The sequence below is a fragment of the Mus musculus genome, chromosome 9 (genome assembly GCF_000001635.26).
Source record: "Mus musculus strain C57BL/6J chromosome 9, GRCm38.p6 C57BL/6J".
In the NCBI taxonomy this organism is placed as follows: Eukaryota; Metazoa; Chordata; class Mammalia; order Rodentia; family Muridae; genus Mus; species Mus musculus.
Window position 1 is genome coordinate 79,623,835 of NC_000075.6, and position 13,865 is coordinate 79,637,699.

General features: G+C 38.4%; 1 protein-coding gene across 3 annotated transcripts in view; it reads right to left on the reverse strand.

Annotated features, from left to right (window-relative positions):
• The window catches only part of Col12a1 (collagen, type XII, alpha 1), a 122,155-nt gene that overhangs the window by 24,848 nt on the left and 83,442 nt on the right, over positions 1-13,865 (reverse strand). For all 3 annotated transcript variants that reach the window (NM_001290308.1, XM_006510797.4, XM_006510800.4), the window contains 8 exons: positions 11,556-11,695; positions 9,794-9,917; positions 9,508-9,651; positions 7,654-7,818; positions 6,885-6,923; positions 6,648-6,786; positions 4,533-4,675; positions 3,155-3,264 (listed from right to left, as the gene is read on the reverse strand). In NM_001290308.1, the coding sequence (NP_001277237.1) occupies positions 3,155-3,264; positions 4,533-4,675; positions 6,648-6,786; positions 6,885-6,923; positions 7,654-7,818; positions 9,508-9,651; positions 9,794-9,917; positions 11,556-11,695 (1,004 nt within the window). The remainder of the gene's footprint in view (positions 1-3,154; positions 3,265-4,532; positions 4,676-6,647; positions 6,787-6,884; positions 6,924-7,653; positions 7,819-9,507; positions 9,652-9,793; positions 9,918-11,555; positions 11,696-13,865) is intronic.

Consider the following 13,865-nt stretch of genomic DNA (forward strand, 5'->3'; position numbering starts at 1 on the left):
AGTAGAAGCTTTCTATAACATATACTTATGTAAGGTCTAGCAAAATGGCACATCAAATAACAGAAGAAATATCTTTTATCACCAAATAAAGCTTCCAGTACTGGTAATGGGTTATATCTAATCAAGTGGTTGGCCAAAGGGGTCCTATGGGAACCCCCAAACAACTCAGGCTATTGTCAAGAATATTGGTGATTCTTCACAACTGACAACATGGTCCTATTGCTAAAGACAACTCCAAACTAACTGAGCATGAATCAAGCTGGTACCTGCCTAGTGCCTTATGGAAAAGTTTTCTTGGTACTAGAAGGTACTGTGCACACTACCAGAGGAGAAAAGTAAAAACCAACCCAGCTTCAATCCCTTCTACCTATAATTATGATCTGGCTTCAAGATGGACTGGTGCAGTAGTGGCACAATGGTTTTTGGAGTAACCAACTTACATCTGTTCCATGAGAGAGAACCCTTACCCAACGCTGCTTGGGTGATTGAGAACCTAAAGCTAGATGACTTAAAGGAAAACAAAATACTACTACTCTGCTAAAGTAATATAGCAATAAAATGACTTCTAATGACATTCTGCTATACACATAGATCTGTGCCTTCCTTATCAGAGCAAGCTTCCTCCAACAGCAGATGAGAACAGATAGAGACCCACAGTCATTATGAGTGGAGTAAGAGACCTTATAACACTCAGCCCTAACTGGGATGTCTTCAGCAAATCACTCCCCTCGAGGCTCAAGGAACTCTGTGGAAGAGGAGGCAGAAAGAGTTATAGCCAGAGGGAATGGAGGACATCAAGAAATCAAGGTCTTCTACACACAGTAGGGTTGGGATACATAACAACTCACAAATACAAATAAAAAAAAAGAAGAAGAAGAAGAAGAAGAAGCATATACACAGGTTATATGGCTGTGCACTAGGTGGGGTCCTAGGGATGAAAGAAAAAGGGAACACATACAACCATTCCTAACTGAGAAGCCATCTCCAATTGATAGTCACATGAAAAGAAACTCAGTTGTATCCAAGAGTCTTACTAGGGAAACAACCCAGTCTTAAGGATAACCCCCAAGCTCAGCAACAGAAAGTGAACTCAAAGGCATCTTTGAAGGTGCTGTGTCCCATAATGCTAAGTAAGAGGTTTGGGGGTTTTGTTTTGTTGGTTTGGTTTGGGTTGCATATTTTTCTACCTTTCAGATCCTTTGTGTATATATTATGGCTTCCAGTTTGGGTTTTTTATGAAATCTCTGGTTATGTGAATGTGTGTGTATGTGTGTGTGTGTGTGTGTGTGTGTGTGTGTGTGTGTGTATGTGTGTGTGTATGTGTGTGTGTGTATGTGTGTGTGCGCACACACACACGCACATGTGTCTGCATCTATATGCATTTCTTATGCTTTTTCTTTGGCTCTTTTTTGTTTTGTTTTGCTGTTTTGTCATATTCTAATCTGTTTGCTTTTAATCTTATTTTTCTTTTTCCTCTTAGATGCCTAATTGTCTTCTTTCTTTCTTTCTTTCTTTCTTTCTTTCTTTCTTTCTTTCTTTCTTTCTTTCATTTTTATTTTTTTTTGTTGTTGTTGTTGTTTTGTTTTGTTTTTTCGAGACAGGGTTTCTCTGTATAGCCCTGGCTGACCGGGAACTCACTCTGTAGACCAGGCTGGCCTCGAACTCAGAAATCCGCCTGCCTCTGCCTCCCAAGTGCTGGGATTAAAGGCATGCACCACCACTGCCCAGCTGCCTAATTGTTTTCTATCAACAAAAATAGAAATGGTGTTAATCCAGATGGGAAGGAAGGTGGGGAGGAGTTGGGAGGAGGAGGGGGACAGGAAACTGTAATCAGAATAAAGTGTATGAGAAAATTCTATTTTCAGTAAAAGAAAAGAGAAATTCTCAAGGAACTAATAATTTTTATATACTGAGGGGAAAAGGGAATCTAATTCATAAACTGGAAAGCATATGGAAATAAATTAAGCATACCCAAGAGCATTAAGCAGGAAGAGGCTGCACTGACCTACACAAGCAAGAGAAAGGCTCTTCAGTTTCACTTGGGGATCATATTGAACTAGGAAGGTGTGTTTTTGTGTGTGTGGCTTGTCTTTTACCATGCCATACATAGGGAAGTTATATATAATCAATTTAAAAATTTGTATTCCTGTTAGCACAATCTCACATGTGAAAAGCAGCATTAAAAATGTATTCCTAAACTAGATTGTTCCTTTTGTTTCTGATATACCCTGCCTCGATACTGGACTTTGCCAATTGATTGTCCCTTAGAAACGCGAAAGTTTCAATAATCCTCTAGACACTGACAAAAACTCACGATCTCCAAGAATGAGAAACCATCTTAAATATCTATTACAGGTTTAACATGGTTATTTAGAAAACTGTGTATTAAAAGAATAGTGTTTTAGACTTTGTGTTCATGTAATAATCTATTACATATCTACCTTAATTATTCCTTCAGTTATTGTTAATTCTTATTAATAAATTCTTATTCTCCAGTTTGCTTGCATCGTGTAACGTTTTAATAGGCAAGCACATAAAATGTTTGTTCTCTATAAAATGATAATATGACCAATTAAAATATAACCCATTAAATTATTAAGTTCATTAAAATAAATGGCAGAAATGTTTTCAGTAAAGTGGTAAATAGAGTGACTAGAGAGGTGGGTCAAAGGTTAACGGCACTTGCTCTTCTTCCAGGGGACTTGAGTTCCCAGCTTCCAGGTCAGGTGGCATAAAACTGCCTGTAACTCCTGCTCCAGAGGGATCTAACACCTCATCAGGGCTGTAAATGCAGCCTCACATATACAGCATAAATTTACACAGACAAACACACATACATATAAATACCAATATATCTTAAAATGGAAAAAACGGTAAGCAGAAAATCAGGCAAGTTTCATTACATATATAAATATACATAAATACAAATATATACATAACCATTGTTTCAAACTTTAGAAAATATACCAAAATGCTAGCGGAATTTACTGTTTTATTCAAATTTTATCTTGTGAATTAAGCAAATTATTTAAAATAAAAGTAAAAGGCATAACTAGAATTCTAATTTAGCTTAAACACAATAAAATAATTAAGTTTTGGTTTCAATTCACATTCTTATTCTAAAAATAAGACCCAGATAATCTTACATTTTTACCTTATGAAAGCTTCCATAAAATAATGTCTTCACTTCATCTGTGTCAAATGTAACAGTTTGTACCTCCCCTCTTGTATCCTTATTAAAGAAAGATAGTGTCTTGCTGGAAGCTGCAATCAAGATAAGATCATTGTTAAACTTCTATACACATAACATGCTTTTTATTCAAAGTATACAAATAGTTCTTGTTGGAGAAATTGAAAAAAAAAAGTTCAATCTACCAGGGAAGATGTGCCCACTGGTATAGCGGTGGCACAATTAAGACAAAGTAAACAGTGACTTTCAGCTTGAATCCAAGGCCCACTGCATGGGAAGGATTTCAGGCCTGGAACTGAATACGTAAGGATCCCAGAGCTGAGGATGCCATAGGCCAGAGTCAGAGGAGGGTCTACTTCTATTCTTTTATAAATGAACATGCTATCCGACTACCTTCGGAATATTGGTCCGTAGCCATATTTGACGCTGCTTTCAGTCTTTGTCAAAGGAGCTCCTTACTGCTGCAGGCAGAGGTTAACTCTGAATCTCATACCTAGCTAAAGTACCAAGAACAAGTGACGCTGGAGCAGTCAGCCCTAACCAAAACATCTGCATCACTGCTTCCAAGACTCAGGGAGCACTGAAGAAGCGGGGCAAAAACAATCTAAGTACAAACGTATAGAGAGATGTGCTGCAAAAACAAGTGTCCCCTAAGTATGGCATGGCAATTGCACTCCTGAGCTCACTGTGGTGGTAGTGGTGGTTACATGCACAGTGCCTGCACAAGATGGGGATCGGGAGTCCATTATCTTTTCAACATGGATAGAGGAGGACTCATGAGGCCATGAACAACTGTTGCCGCCATTTAATGGCTGGTGATGGAGGAAGGCATCATTGTCTTCAGTGGTGTAACCACTAAAACATTGCCCAGAGTCCAATGAATAACTTCCCACTCGTTCTCCCGTATGCAACCCCCATTAAACTCAGTGCTTTGCCAAAAAAAAAAAAAAGCAAAAGAGTAAGGGAGCTTTGCAGGGAGAAGAAAGATTTCAGCAGGGAAGAAAAGAGAGATGAGAGGGCATGATGAAGGTGAAAAGGACTAAGATTAAATACAGTACAATTGTCAAAGGATGAGTAAATTAATTTTTTAAACTAAATAAATGAGAAAAAAGCAACAGAATTGTTTCAATTGCAATTAGATGCAATTTGAATATTTGTTGGCATGTTATTTTAATAAACTTCAAGTTAAAACATGTACCAAGTAAATACATGTGTGTGTGTGTGTATATATATATATATATATATATATATATATATATATTTTCAGAAGATTTCTAAAGATATAAGGAAAAACATGATCAAAGCTATACGTATGCCTTAAAATAAAATAAGGTCTCCTTACGATCTGCAATCACTCCAACTTGTGGTCTGTAGTCTCTGTCTGTAATTTGCCAAATTGCAAAGGGGTCACTAGGAGTTTCTGGGAGAAGTCTAAATAATAATATAATCGTGTACGAAGGAGGGAGTCCATTTGGATGCAGTTCTCTGTTTTGGATAAAACAAAATAAGCAATCAATGGGATTATTCATCAGAGACTATTTTGAACTTTTACACAGTAATATCATTATAGGTAGTGTTAGGACCTAATTACAGTCATCTAGCCTCATAGCAGAAGCAGAAAACCTTATGAAACACATCAAAGAATCAAACACAAATCGATTACTTGGGATTTGATCAAGTTACAAGTTTGGAAAAGTTTCAAATAATCATTATCTTCTGATCCACAACCAATTTTTTCTAGACACACAGAAGCACCAATTTTAAAGTAAGAAACACTATAACTGTAGATATAATATTAAGAGATTAAAGTCTTTTAATACATACTTAATTTCCAGTGGTAGGGATATGATAATGCAGATAAAATGGCTTAAAATTTTCATTTCTCTCTTGGCCTCACAGTAGTTCCTACACCTCTAAATTCCTCCCTTGAAATCAAGTAAAGCACCTCAATAAACTTACAGATTCCCCCAAAGAGGACCAATGGGAAATGTTTAGGCCATGTACATATGCAAACAATTAGAAACGAAACAGAGATGTGATTCAACTAGAGGAAAATGAGTTTTGGCTCTAACGACATGAGACAAATATTTCCATCTCTTGTGTCCTTCTAGCACTGTGTGAACTGCTGTTCTGGGAGAATGCTTGAAGGAGAAATAGTGTGTTTCTGTATAACACTGCATGACGCTTTCTCCCTGGAGGTAGGACAGAGGCCTGGAGGGGAACTCCTGGGAAAAATGAAGACACAGGATGTCTCTGGAGGCTGTATGTCCTGATGCCATATCATCAACATGCTTGGTGTGATACGCTCTTGCTCCCCAGGGCATAAGCTCTGAGAAAGCTACCACGAGGTCTTTTATGTGGTTAAGAGCTGTCTTTTAATGTTCTGGTTTAAAAAATACTGATTTTCTCCCTATTTTATCCTCATCTCTCTCATTTAGCCTATTTTCCTCCTTCCTCAGTAAAACAACAAAGATCTAATTACATTTACTCTTCTTTCCTTCTAGTCAAAACTTGTGACTTCTGTAGAGACAAGAGGCTGCCATCATTTAAAACCATATCTTGAGGTGACTGGAAAAATTATATTGACTAATGTTGACCACTAGAAAATCTAGCATACTGAACCATTGTAACTAAGCATAAAAGATGTAGGAATTTATAATGGGTCAAACCATGCTATGGACTCCTCCTTAAAACAAATTAGCTTTGGTTTAGAATTAGGTTTCCACTGGCTTTCTCTGTGTATTTCAATTTTCAGACATTATTTTCTGACCCTCCTCTAACTTTCTGGACAATTTGTTTTTTCATGTCCTTTCTCCCCTGGAGTTGCCAAACACATACTTTTCAACATAAAAAGTTTTTCATTTTTAATGAATAAGAAACATTTTTTGTTATCATACCCAGGTGCAAACTTTCATGGAATAAAATACATCTAGTGCTACCCAACAGACTGCTGAAGTATCGGCCAACATAAATGACCCTCAGCCTGTCTGATGGTGGGCAAGTGTAACTCTGCAGCCCTTCCTTTTCTGAGGTCTGAAGCATGAGATAGAACGTATGCTCTCATCTCTCACTCACTCCACCCAGGTCTTCTACACCACAGGGCCGAAATGTTCAAAATAATGATCTGCCTTCCTGTTTTAACAACCTCCCTTAGAAGAAGAGAGCAAACGAAAACCCTAGCCTACAGCTCAATAGGCTATCCTATTATCCACTGTGCCATTAGCTGACTGAGAGGCTTGGATCTTGGAATAACAAGCCATGGGTACCAGTGTTCTATATGCACGCTGTTACACAACCCTAGGAAGATATTTAAGCTGTCTTTAGGAAAGCAAACTAGATTATCCATAAGGAGTCTTCTGGTGACTGTTAAGTTCCAAGATTCTGGGCAATCAGCAGCAAGTCTAAGAGCCTCTTGTCTACTCTAAGAAAAGGGGAGCCCCCCTATTTTCACACTTACGCTGTGGGCTGATTGATAAAGGCATTCTTCTGAAGTCTGTAGGCTGAATAGCTAGGGAAAGATCCGGATTCCAAAGAGACTCCTTGGACAGAAGCAAAATTCTTTTCTGTCAGGTTGTAAGCTTCAAGCATCTTAAAGCCTTGACATCAAAGAAGAAAATATTAAATGAGTACATTTCAGTTACATTGCTGTGAATATCTTGAAATAAATTAGCCAAAGGCTACACAAATGTCTTACCTGGTGATGTGTAGCCATCCAGATAGATGAGAGGGCAACCTGGAACATGCAACATTCTTTAAGTATGTGCCAGCAATATGGCTTACATAGATGCACAGAAAGTAGCAATGCATGTGTAAAAAGCAGAGTTTTTAAATAGTATTTAATTGCTGAAAATAATACACATATAGTGTCTCCATTATCTAAAGCACAAGAGCTGTCCCTCATGGTTTAAGAGAAGGACATTCATTTGATCTATGTTTAGCATCTGTAGCTCAAAGCTGAATTTGAAATCTTAACATTAAAAAAAAGTCTCAAGCCTAGGCTAAGGACATGGGTCAGTGGTAGAGAAGCAGCCTGGCATATGCCAGGTCCTAGGTTCAATATCTAGCACTATAGAAAAAGAAAGCAAATAAATAAAAGTAAAAGGCCAGTCTTCTCATTGTTCTCTTGGGGTACAAGCCAACAAGATACCAGTTGATTATAAAAGGAAACCACCTCACTGAAGATCTCTCAAATATACAATTCAAATGCTGTAGACATTGTGCTGGTAAGAAAGGGAGAGATTAAAATTATTTTCCCATATGGGGTTTATTACATCTTTAAAGCTAAAAATGGACTTCTGGCAAGAACCCGTTTAGGCCGATCTCAAAAGAGCAATGATTCATCAGTTTTGAGAGATTTCCCAGAATCTATGTGTGCCCTGGGCGTGATCCCACATGGTATGGATAACTGCCTATAAGCAGTCATTTCTCAATGAGGCCGTGGCTCTGGGCTGAGCGGGACTTACTTGAAGTGGCAGTTTCACAAACAAATGTGATCAGATTGTCCTCAATCTTCTCAAAAGATTCAAAGTCATCCACGATGAATACATGCCTCTCGCTGGGCTTGCTGGCAATGTTGGCAAGCTCGTTGTAGTCCACATCAGCCACACCAACAACGAATACACTGAACCCTGCCGAGGGCATTGACAAGGGAATCACATAGCCTCTTTCCGTCCATTGTTATGTATAAAACCCAAAATGAAAGCATCATAAACCAGGAAATACATCAAAAATCATACTGTATTTCCTCAGCATGGACAGCAAATCCTTTTATTTGACACAAACTCCTCTAAGAGAAGAATGTGTTCTCTATAATGAATATAAGCCAAGAGTGTCATCCCACTTTCTGACTTATAAAATTCAATTCACTGGGTCTTCTCAACTGACACCTCAACAATTAAAACACAAAGCTTTTAATAGTAGGAGGACTGTTCAGTATACATTGTCTTCCACAAATCCACAATTCACACACAAAAGCCCAACAGTTCCGTTAACAACTTAAAGCTGTTTTTACGTTTTAAATATGAATTCTTAAAACTGATTTATTTTTAATCATCAAACTTGGGCTCAAGCGCTTTGACCACCTTTAAAATAAATAGATCCTACAGCTCTTACTGAGAACAAACATTCTGCTCTTTAAGTAAATGTAAGTAGTCTTATTCAAAATGCTCTATTTGACATCATAACAAACAGGCTATCTGAGGACATTTACAGACATAAGCGTTTGCATGTGCATTGCATTTTTATCATCAGTTCACCTGTTTCATTAAGTAAGGTAACCAAGGCTCAGAATGAGATGTGCTACATGCTCTCTGAATGTGTATCCATGTGTACTCATGGGGACTGAGTGTTGATGGAGGCCAATAACTAGAGAAGAACCCATTAGAAGAGAAAAGAAGCTTTAAGGGAGGGCATGGAGAGAGTAACAGAGCACACGTGATATGAAAGTAGACGGAGGAATACCAGGCGTGGAAGGAAACAAACGGGGATGGAGTATGAGAAAAGGGAGAGAGAAGTCAGTTGGATGTGGGCAATCAAAATTAACTGTGTATGAGAATTTCATAAGGAAAACTATTATCTTATATGATAATTTAAATTTAAAGATAAAAGAAAATGAAATGACTTCACACTCAGTACAACTTACAATTACAGCCACATAACTCCATATGAGCTGATGTTCTAGTTAACAAAGTCATCTACCCTTGAGTACAGCAGAGCACACGTTGGATAGAATACTTTCTAAATTATGCCCACCTAAGGCCCTGCTTGAGCCAATGGCAGGAGAGATGATGTTAATACAAGTCCTAGAAAAGCCTGCTTTCATCTCTAATAAGTCTGAACAATAAGTCAACAGACCCATGTTACTAAGGGGCTTCTACAATGCCTGCTTGGCAAAGTCATCCCCAGCACCATCTCCCAGAGACTGGCATAATTCTTATTTGCAGACTGCCTCCTGACCATCTTCACTCAGTCTGCATCTGCAAGGATGAGCTATGGCAGAAAGAAGCCAATGATGTTCCTTGCACAGGTATTAGAATCAAGACTCATTGTGCTATAGCAAGAAGCCTGGCAGTATATTATAGTATTCCATAATCATTGCCTTCTATACTCTTCCATCCTCTGTGGGGAGAGTCAGGCGACAGCCCTGACTCACATCTCATGCAAAGAGTATGTGTCATTTTTCAGGAATTAGCAGTCTATTCCATAACTAAATGGAAATTATAAAGTGTACAGTGAAAAAAATTTGGCTCTTTTATTATCATTCTTGCATACTTAAAGCATGAATTCTTATACACCATGAAGTCCATGTTTGTGCTTACCTGACTGCTGGATGACAAAGGCTGCCTTCTTCACCTCATCCTGCGACCGGCCATCTGTGACCACAACCAGCACCTTCGGGACATTCTTTCTCATGCCGCTCTCCCAGGTCAAGACCTTCTCCTTGATAAATGTGAGGGCCTTGCCTGCAGAGTGTGGTATGAGCACTTTAGTGTCACTTCAGTGAGAACTATCCCTTGACCATGCCCAGGTGACAGAGATGTGACTATTAGACCAACCTGCCTACTCTAAAAAAAGGAGGCCCACACCAGTGCTGCCACAGGGTACCTGTTCTTGTGTTTCCTCCTCTGTAGCGAATGTTCTGGAGGGCTCCGAGGGCTAGAGCTTTATCGTTGTATGTGTTCAGCTTGAATTCAGACTTGACCTCATCACTGTACTGCACAAAAGAAACCTGAAAGAAAATAAGTTTAGAGGCAAGTGTCAGACATCCAGTTGGATCTCAGTTTTCCAGTGGTTCCTCTGATGGCAAAGTGGGATCTTGGCTGTAACAAGATATTTTAATGCCTAATAATGTAACCATGGCTGTTGTAATCTCATTACATTTTCTAATTTCTAATCTCCAGTGAAACTGTCATCATTTAAATTAATACCAAATCAGGCATGGTGGCGCACACCTTTAATCCCAGCACTTGGGAGGCAGAGGCAGGCAAATTTCTGAGTTCGAGGCCAGCCTGGTCTACAGAGTGAGTTCCAGAACAGCCAGGGCTACACAGAGAAACCCTGTCTTGAAAAAAAACCAAAAAATAAATAAATAAATAAATAAATAAATAAAAATAAATAATTAACACCAAAAATATTTATATGTGCTTTTCTTCAAAATGTAAAATGAGATGGGTCAACCAGCATAATGGTGAGATGCCAGTGTCAGAAACAAGAACAAAACCATCCTGACTCATGGGCAGTTGGCTCTCAGCCACCTCCTTTTCATGGATGTAATTCATTATTCATCGTAAATAAAAATGTCATAGTATCATCATAATTACTACTCCTGACAAAACAGTATGATTTACATGAAAGTGTGATTTAGTGCTATGTAGTCAAGATTCACTGGGCTCAAGTCCTAGTTCTAACTATAGCTGTATAACACTGGGCAGTCCCTACTTTTCTGGATGTTGGTTTCCCTATCAACAAGGTCAGGATAACAGTATTTACCTTGTAAAATTGCTTTAAGGATTGATAATCATGTGATCTAGTGAACCCAATAAACTGTAATAGCGATTGTTTTTAGAAATTAAAAAAAAAAGTAGCCAAGAATAGCTTGCTGCCTTTCTCAAAGGAGTTTGGAACATCACCTACAAGGCTTTAGAGAACTGTGGAGTGTGGATGTTCATCTTTTCATGGGTATCCTGGGAAGAGTGGAGAAGGCTCTTTGTTTTGTGACAGATTACAATTAAATGATTAATTACTCTTTGATGTTTCTTGTAGAAACATAAACTTCTCTAAACTCCTACTCAAGTACAAAAGAAAACATCCTGGAAGTGATTCCACAGTAATAGAATTGGTAATTACCATCTTAGAAAAACAAACTAACTCTCCTTTGGGTCATTAATGGATATGCTTCTGGCTGGGATAATGTATACAATGTAATAACAGTGTAGACATACACCCTTTCCAACCGCTATTCTCATGTTAAGAGCATGATATGACAACACATTTAATGTGCAGAACTTTGGATGGCCTTTCATGGAATGCGCTTTGTTGGAAGTTTCAAGTAGAATCTTAGAGTTAGACTGTCCTAAGTTCTCCAACAGGAACATCATCTGGACAGAGAAGAAAGCTAAAGGATTATGTATTTTACTACTTATTTATCCCCAGTACCAAATTACTTCCCAAAGACACATGTAACAGACATAGCAAACCGTGAAGGCAAAAAGAGAATTTCTACCGAAATGAGTTTCTACTTTAATAGGGAGTGGAAAGGAAAACATAGGAATTACAAACAACAGGAATTACAAAGAAACAGTAGACACTACAAATAATAGAATAGCAGGACAAGATAAAATAAAGTCACTAGTGATGCAATGCTCACCTGAATCCCAGCAGGGTTGACTTCATCAAAGGCCCCCACAGTATTAAAGATAAATTTTACAACTTTGTTAAAATTGTCATCTCCAATACTCCAAGAGGCATCCGTCAAGAACACAATATCTGCCTTGGCCCCTTTGCATACTGAAAAAAGAAGAAAGAAAGAAAACCCAAATCTCCTTAATTTTCTCATCATGTGACATTCTGTAATTGAAAAGCATCTAAAACCTTACTACTCTCAGTATGGCTACATGGTGAATCAGGAAGCAACGTGGCCTCCTCAACCAGGCCAGGATCCTGAGTTAGAAATAGTAAGATGTCCAGAAGATGCCCCAACAGGTAAGAAGGACACATGCTCCACTATGTTCATAGCAGCCTTATTTATAATAGCCAGAAGCTGGAAAGAACCTAGATGCCCCTCAACAGAGGAATGGATACAGAAAATGTGGTACATCTACACAATGGAGTACTACTCAGCTATTAAAAAGAATGAATTTATGAAGTTCCTAGCCAAATGGATGGACCTGGAGGGCATCATCCTGAGTGAGGTAACACATTCACAAAGAAACTCACACAATATGTATTCACTGATAAGTGGATATTAGCCCCAAACCTAGGATACCCAAGATATAAGATATAATTTGTTAAACACATGAAACTCAAGAAGAATGAAGACTAAAGTGTGGACACTATGCCCCTCCTTAGATTTGGGAACAAAACACCCATGGAAGGAGTTACAGAGCCAAAGTTTGGAGCTGAGATGAAAGGATGGACCATGTAGAGACTGCCATATCCAGGGATCCACCCCATAATCAGCATCCAAACGCTGACACCATTGCATACACTAGCAAGATTTTATTGAAAGGACCCAGATGTAGCTGTCTCTTGTGAGACTATGCCGGGGCCTAGCAAACACAGAAGTGGATGCTCACAGTCAGCTAATGGATGGATCATAGGGCTCCCAATGGAGGAGCTAGAGAAAGTAGCCAAGGAGCTAAAGGGATCTGCAACCCTATAGGTGGAACAACATTATGAACTAACCAGTACCCCGGAGCTCTTGACTCTAGCTGCATATATATCAAAAGATGGCCTAGTCGGCCATCACTGGAAAGAGAGGCCCATTGGACTTGCAAACTTTATATGCCCCAGTACAGGGGAACACCAGGGCCAAAAAGGGGGAGTGGGTGGGCAGGGGAGTGGGGGTGGGTGGATATGGGGGACGTTTGGTATAGCATTGGAAATGTAAATGAGTTAAATACCTAATAAATAATGGAAAAAAAAAATAAGATGATATCATAAAAAAAAAAAAAAAGAAAGAAATAGTAAGATGTCCAGATGGCTCAAATGTACAAGAAAGTTGAAAAGGCCTGTTCTAAGTGACCTCAGCTTTAGTTCTGGGAATACACTGGTTAAATTCATTATTCAGTGATAGCCTCTTGCTACATGTAATCCTTCAAGCTACCTCAAACAATAAATGAAGGGAATCAACTGAAAAGCATCAATATCGAAAATTAAAGGAAGGCCATCAGCAGGTTGGGAGATTTGCAATATAATTATCAAATATTTAGGACAAATAAAATATTTGCTTTGAAATTGGACCATCAGAATCATATGTAAGGAAAGAAGAAAAAAAGATAACTATCTTTGACTTGACTCATTTTGGATTTGCAACCTAAAAGAACACTTTCTAGGGCAATGTTTAGAAAACCTGAGTTCATTCAAACTTAATACTTAGCATGTACAAGTATAACTTCAAGAGCAAACTGGAAGATAAATTCTGAGCTGTGTGTGGTGACGATGTGTGGATGGAGCTTCAAGCACTGCCATGGATGCCCCAATCTGGCCATGAGAGCAAGCACTAGCTAGGAATGAGAAGGGTAGGAGTGGGGGCCCCTGATAACTGTGCTTCCTGCTCAAGTTGCTATGAACCTGAGACTTCAAGAGGAAATAAAGGCTGCTTTTTAAAAAATTTAACATGTTCTAAGCCATGATTCTTTCAGCAAACTAATTTGAATAAAGCTCTTAGTTTATTCTCTAAATAATACTCTTTAAATTTTTAATTTTAGTTATACAGCACTTTTAATAAGATTACAACCAGCTATATCATTATACTATGAAAGAAAAACACTTTGAAAATTGAAATGTTTTCTAAAAATCAAAGTGTGAAAACAGAATAAACCATTTTATTTTGCTTACACTGGGCTTGATGCAACACAAAGAGGAGGAGGAGGAGGAGAAAGAAAAGGAAAGGAAAGGAAAGGAAAGGAAAGGAAAGGAAAGGAAAGGAAAGGAAAGGAAAGGAAAGGAAAGGAGA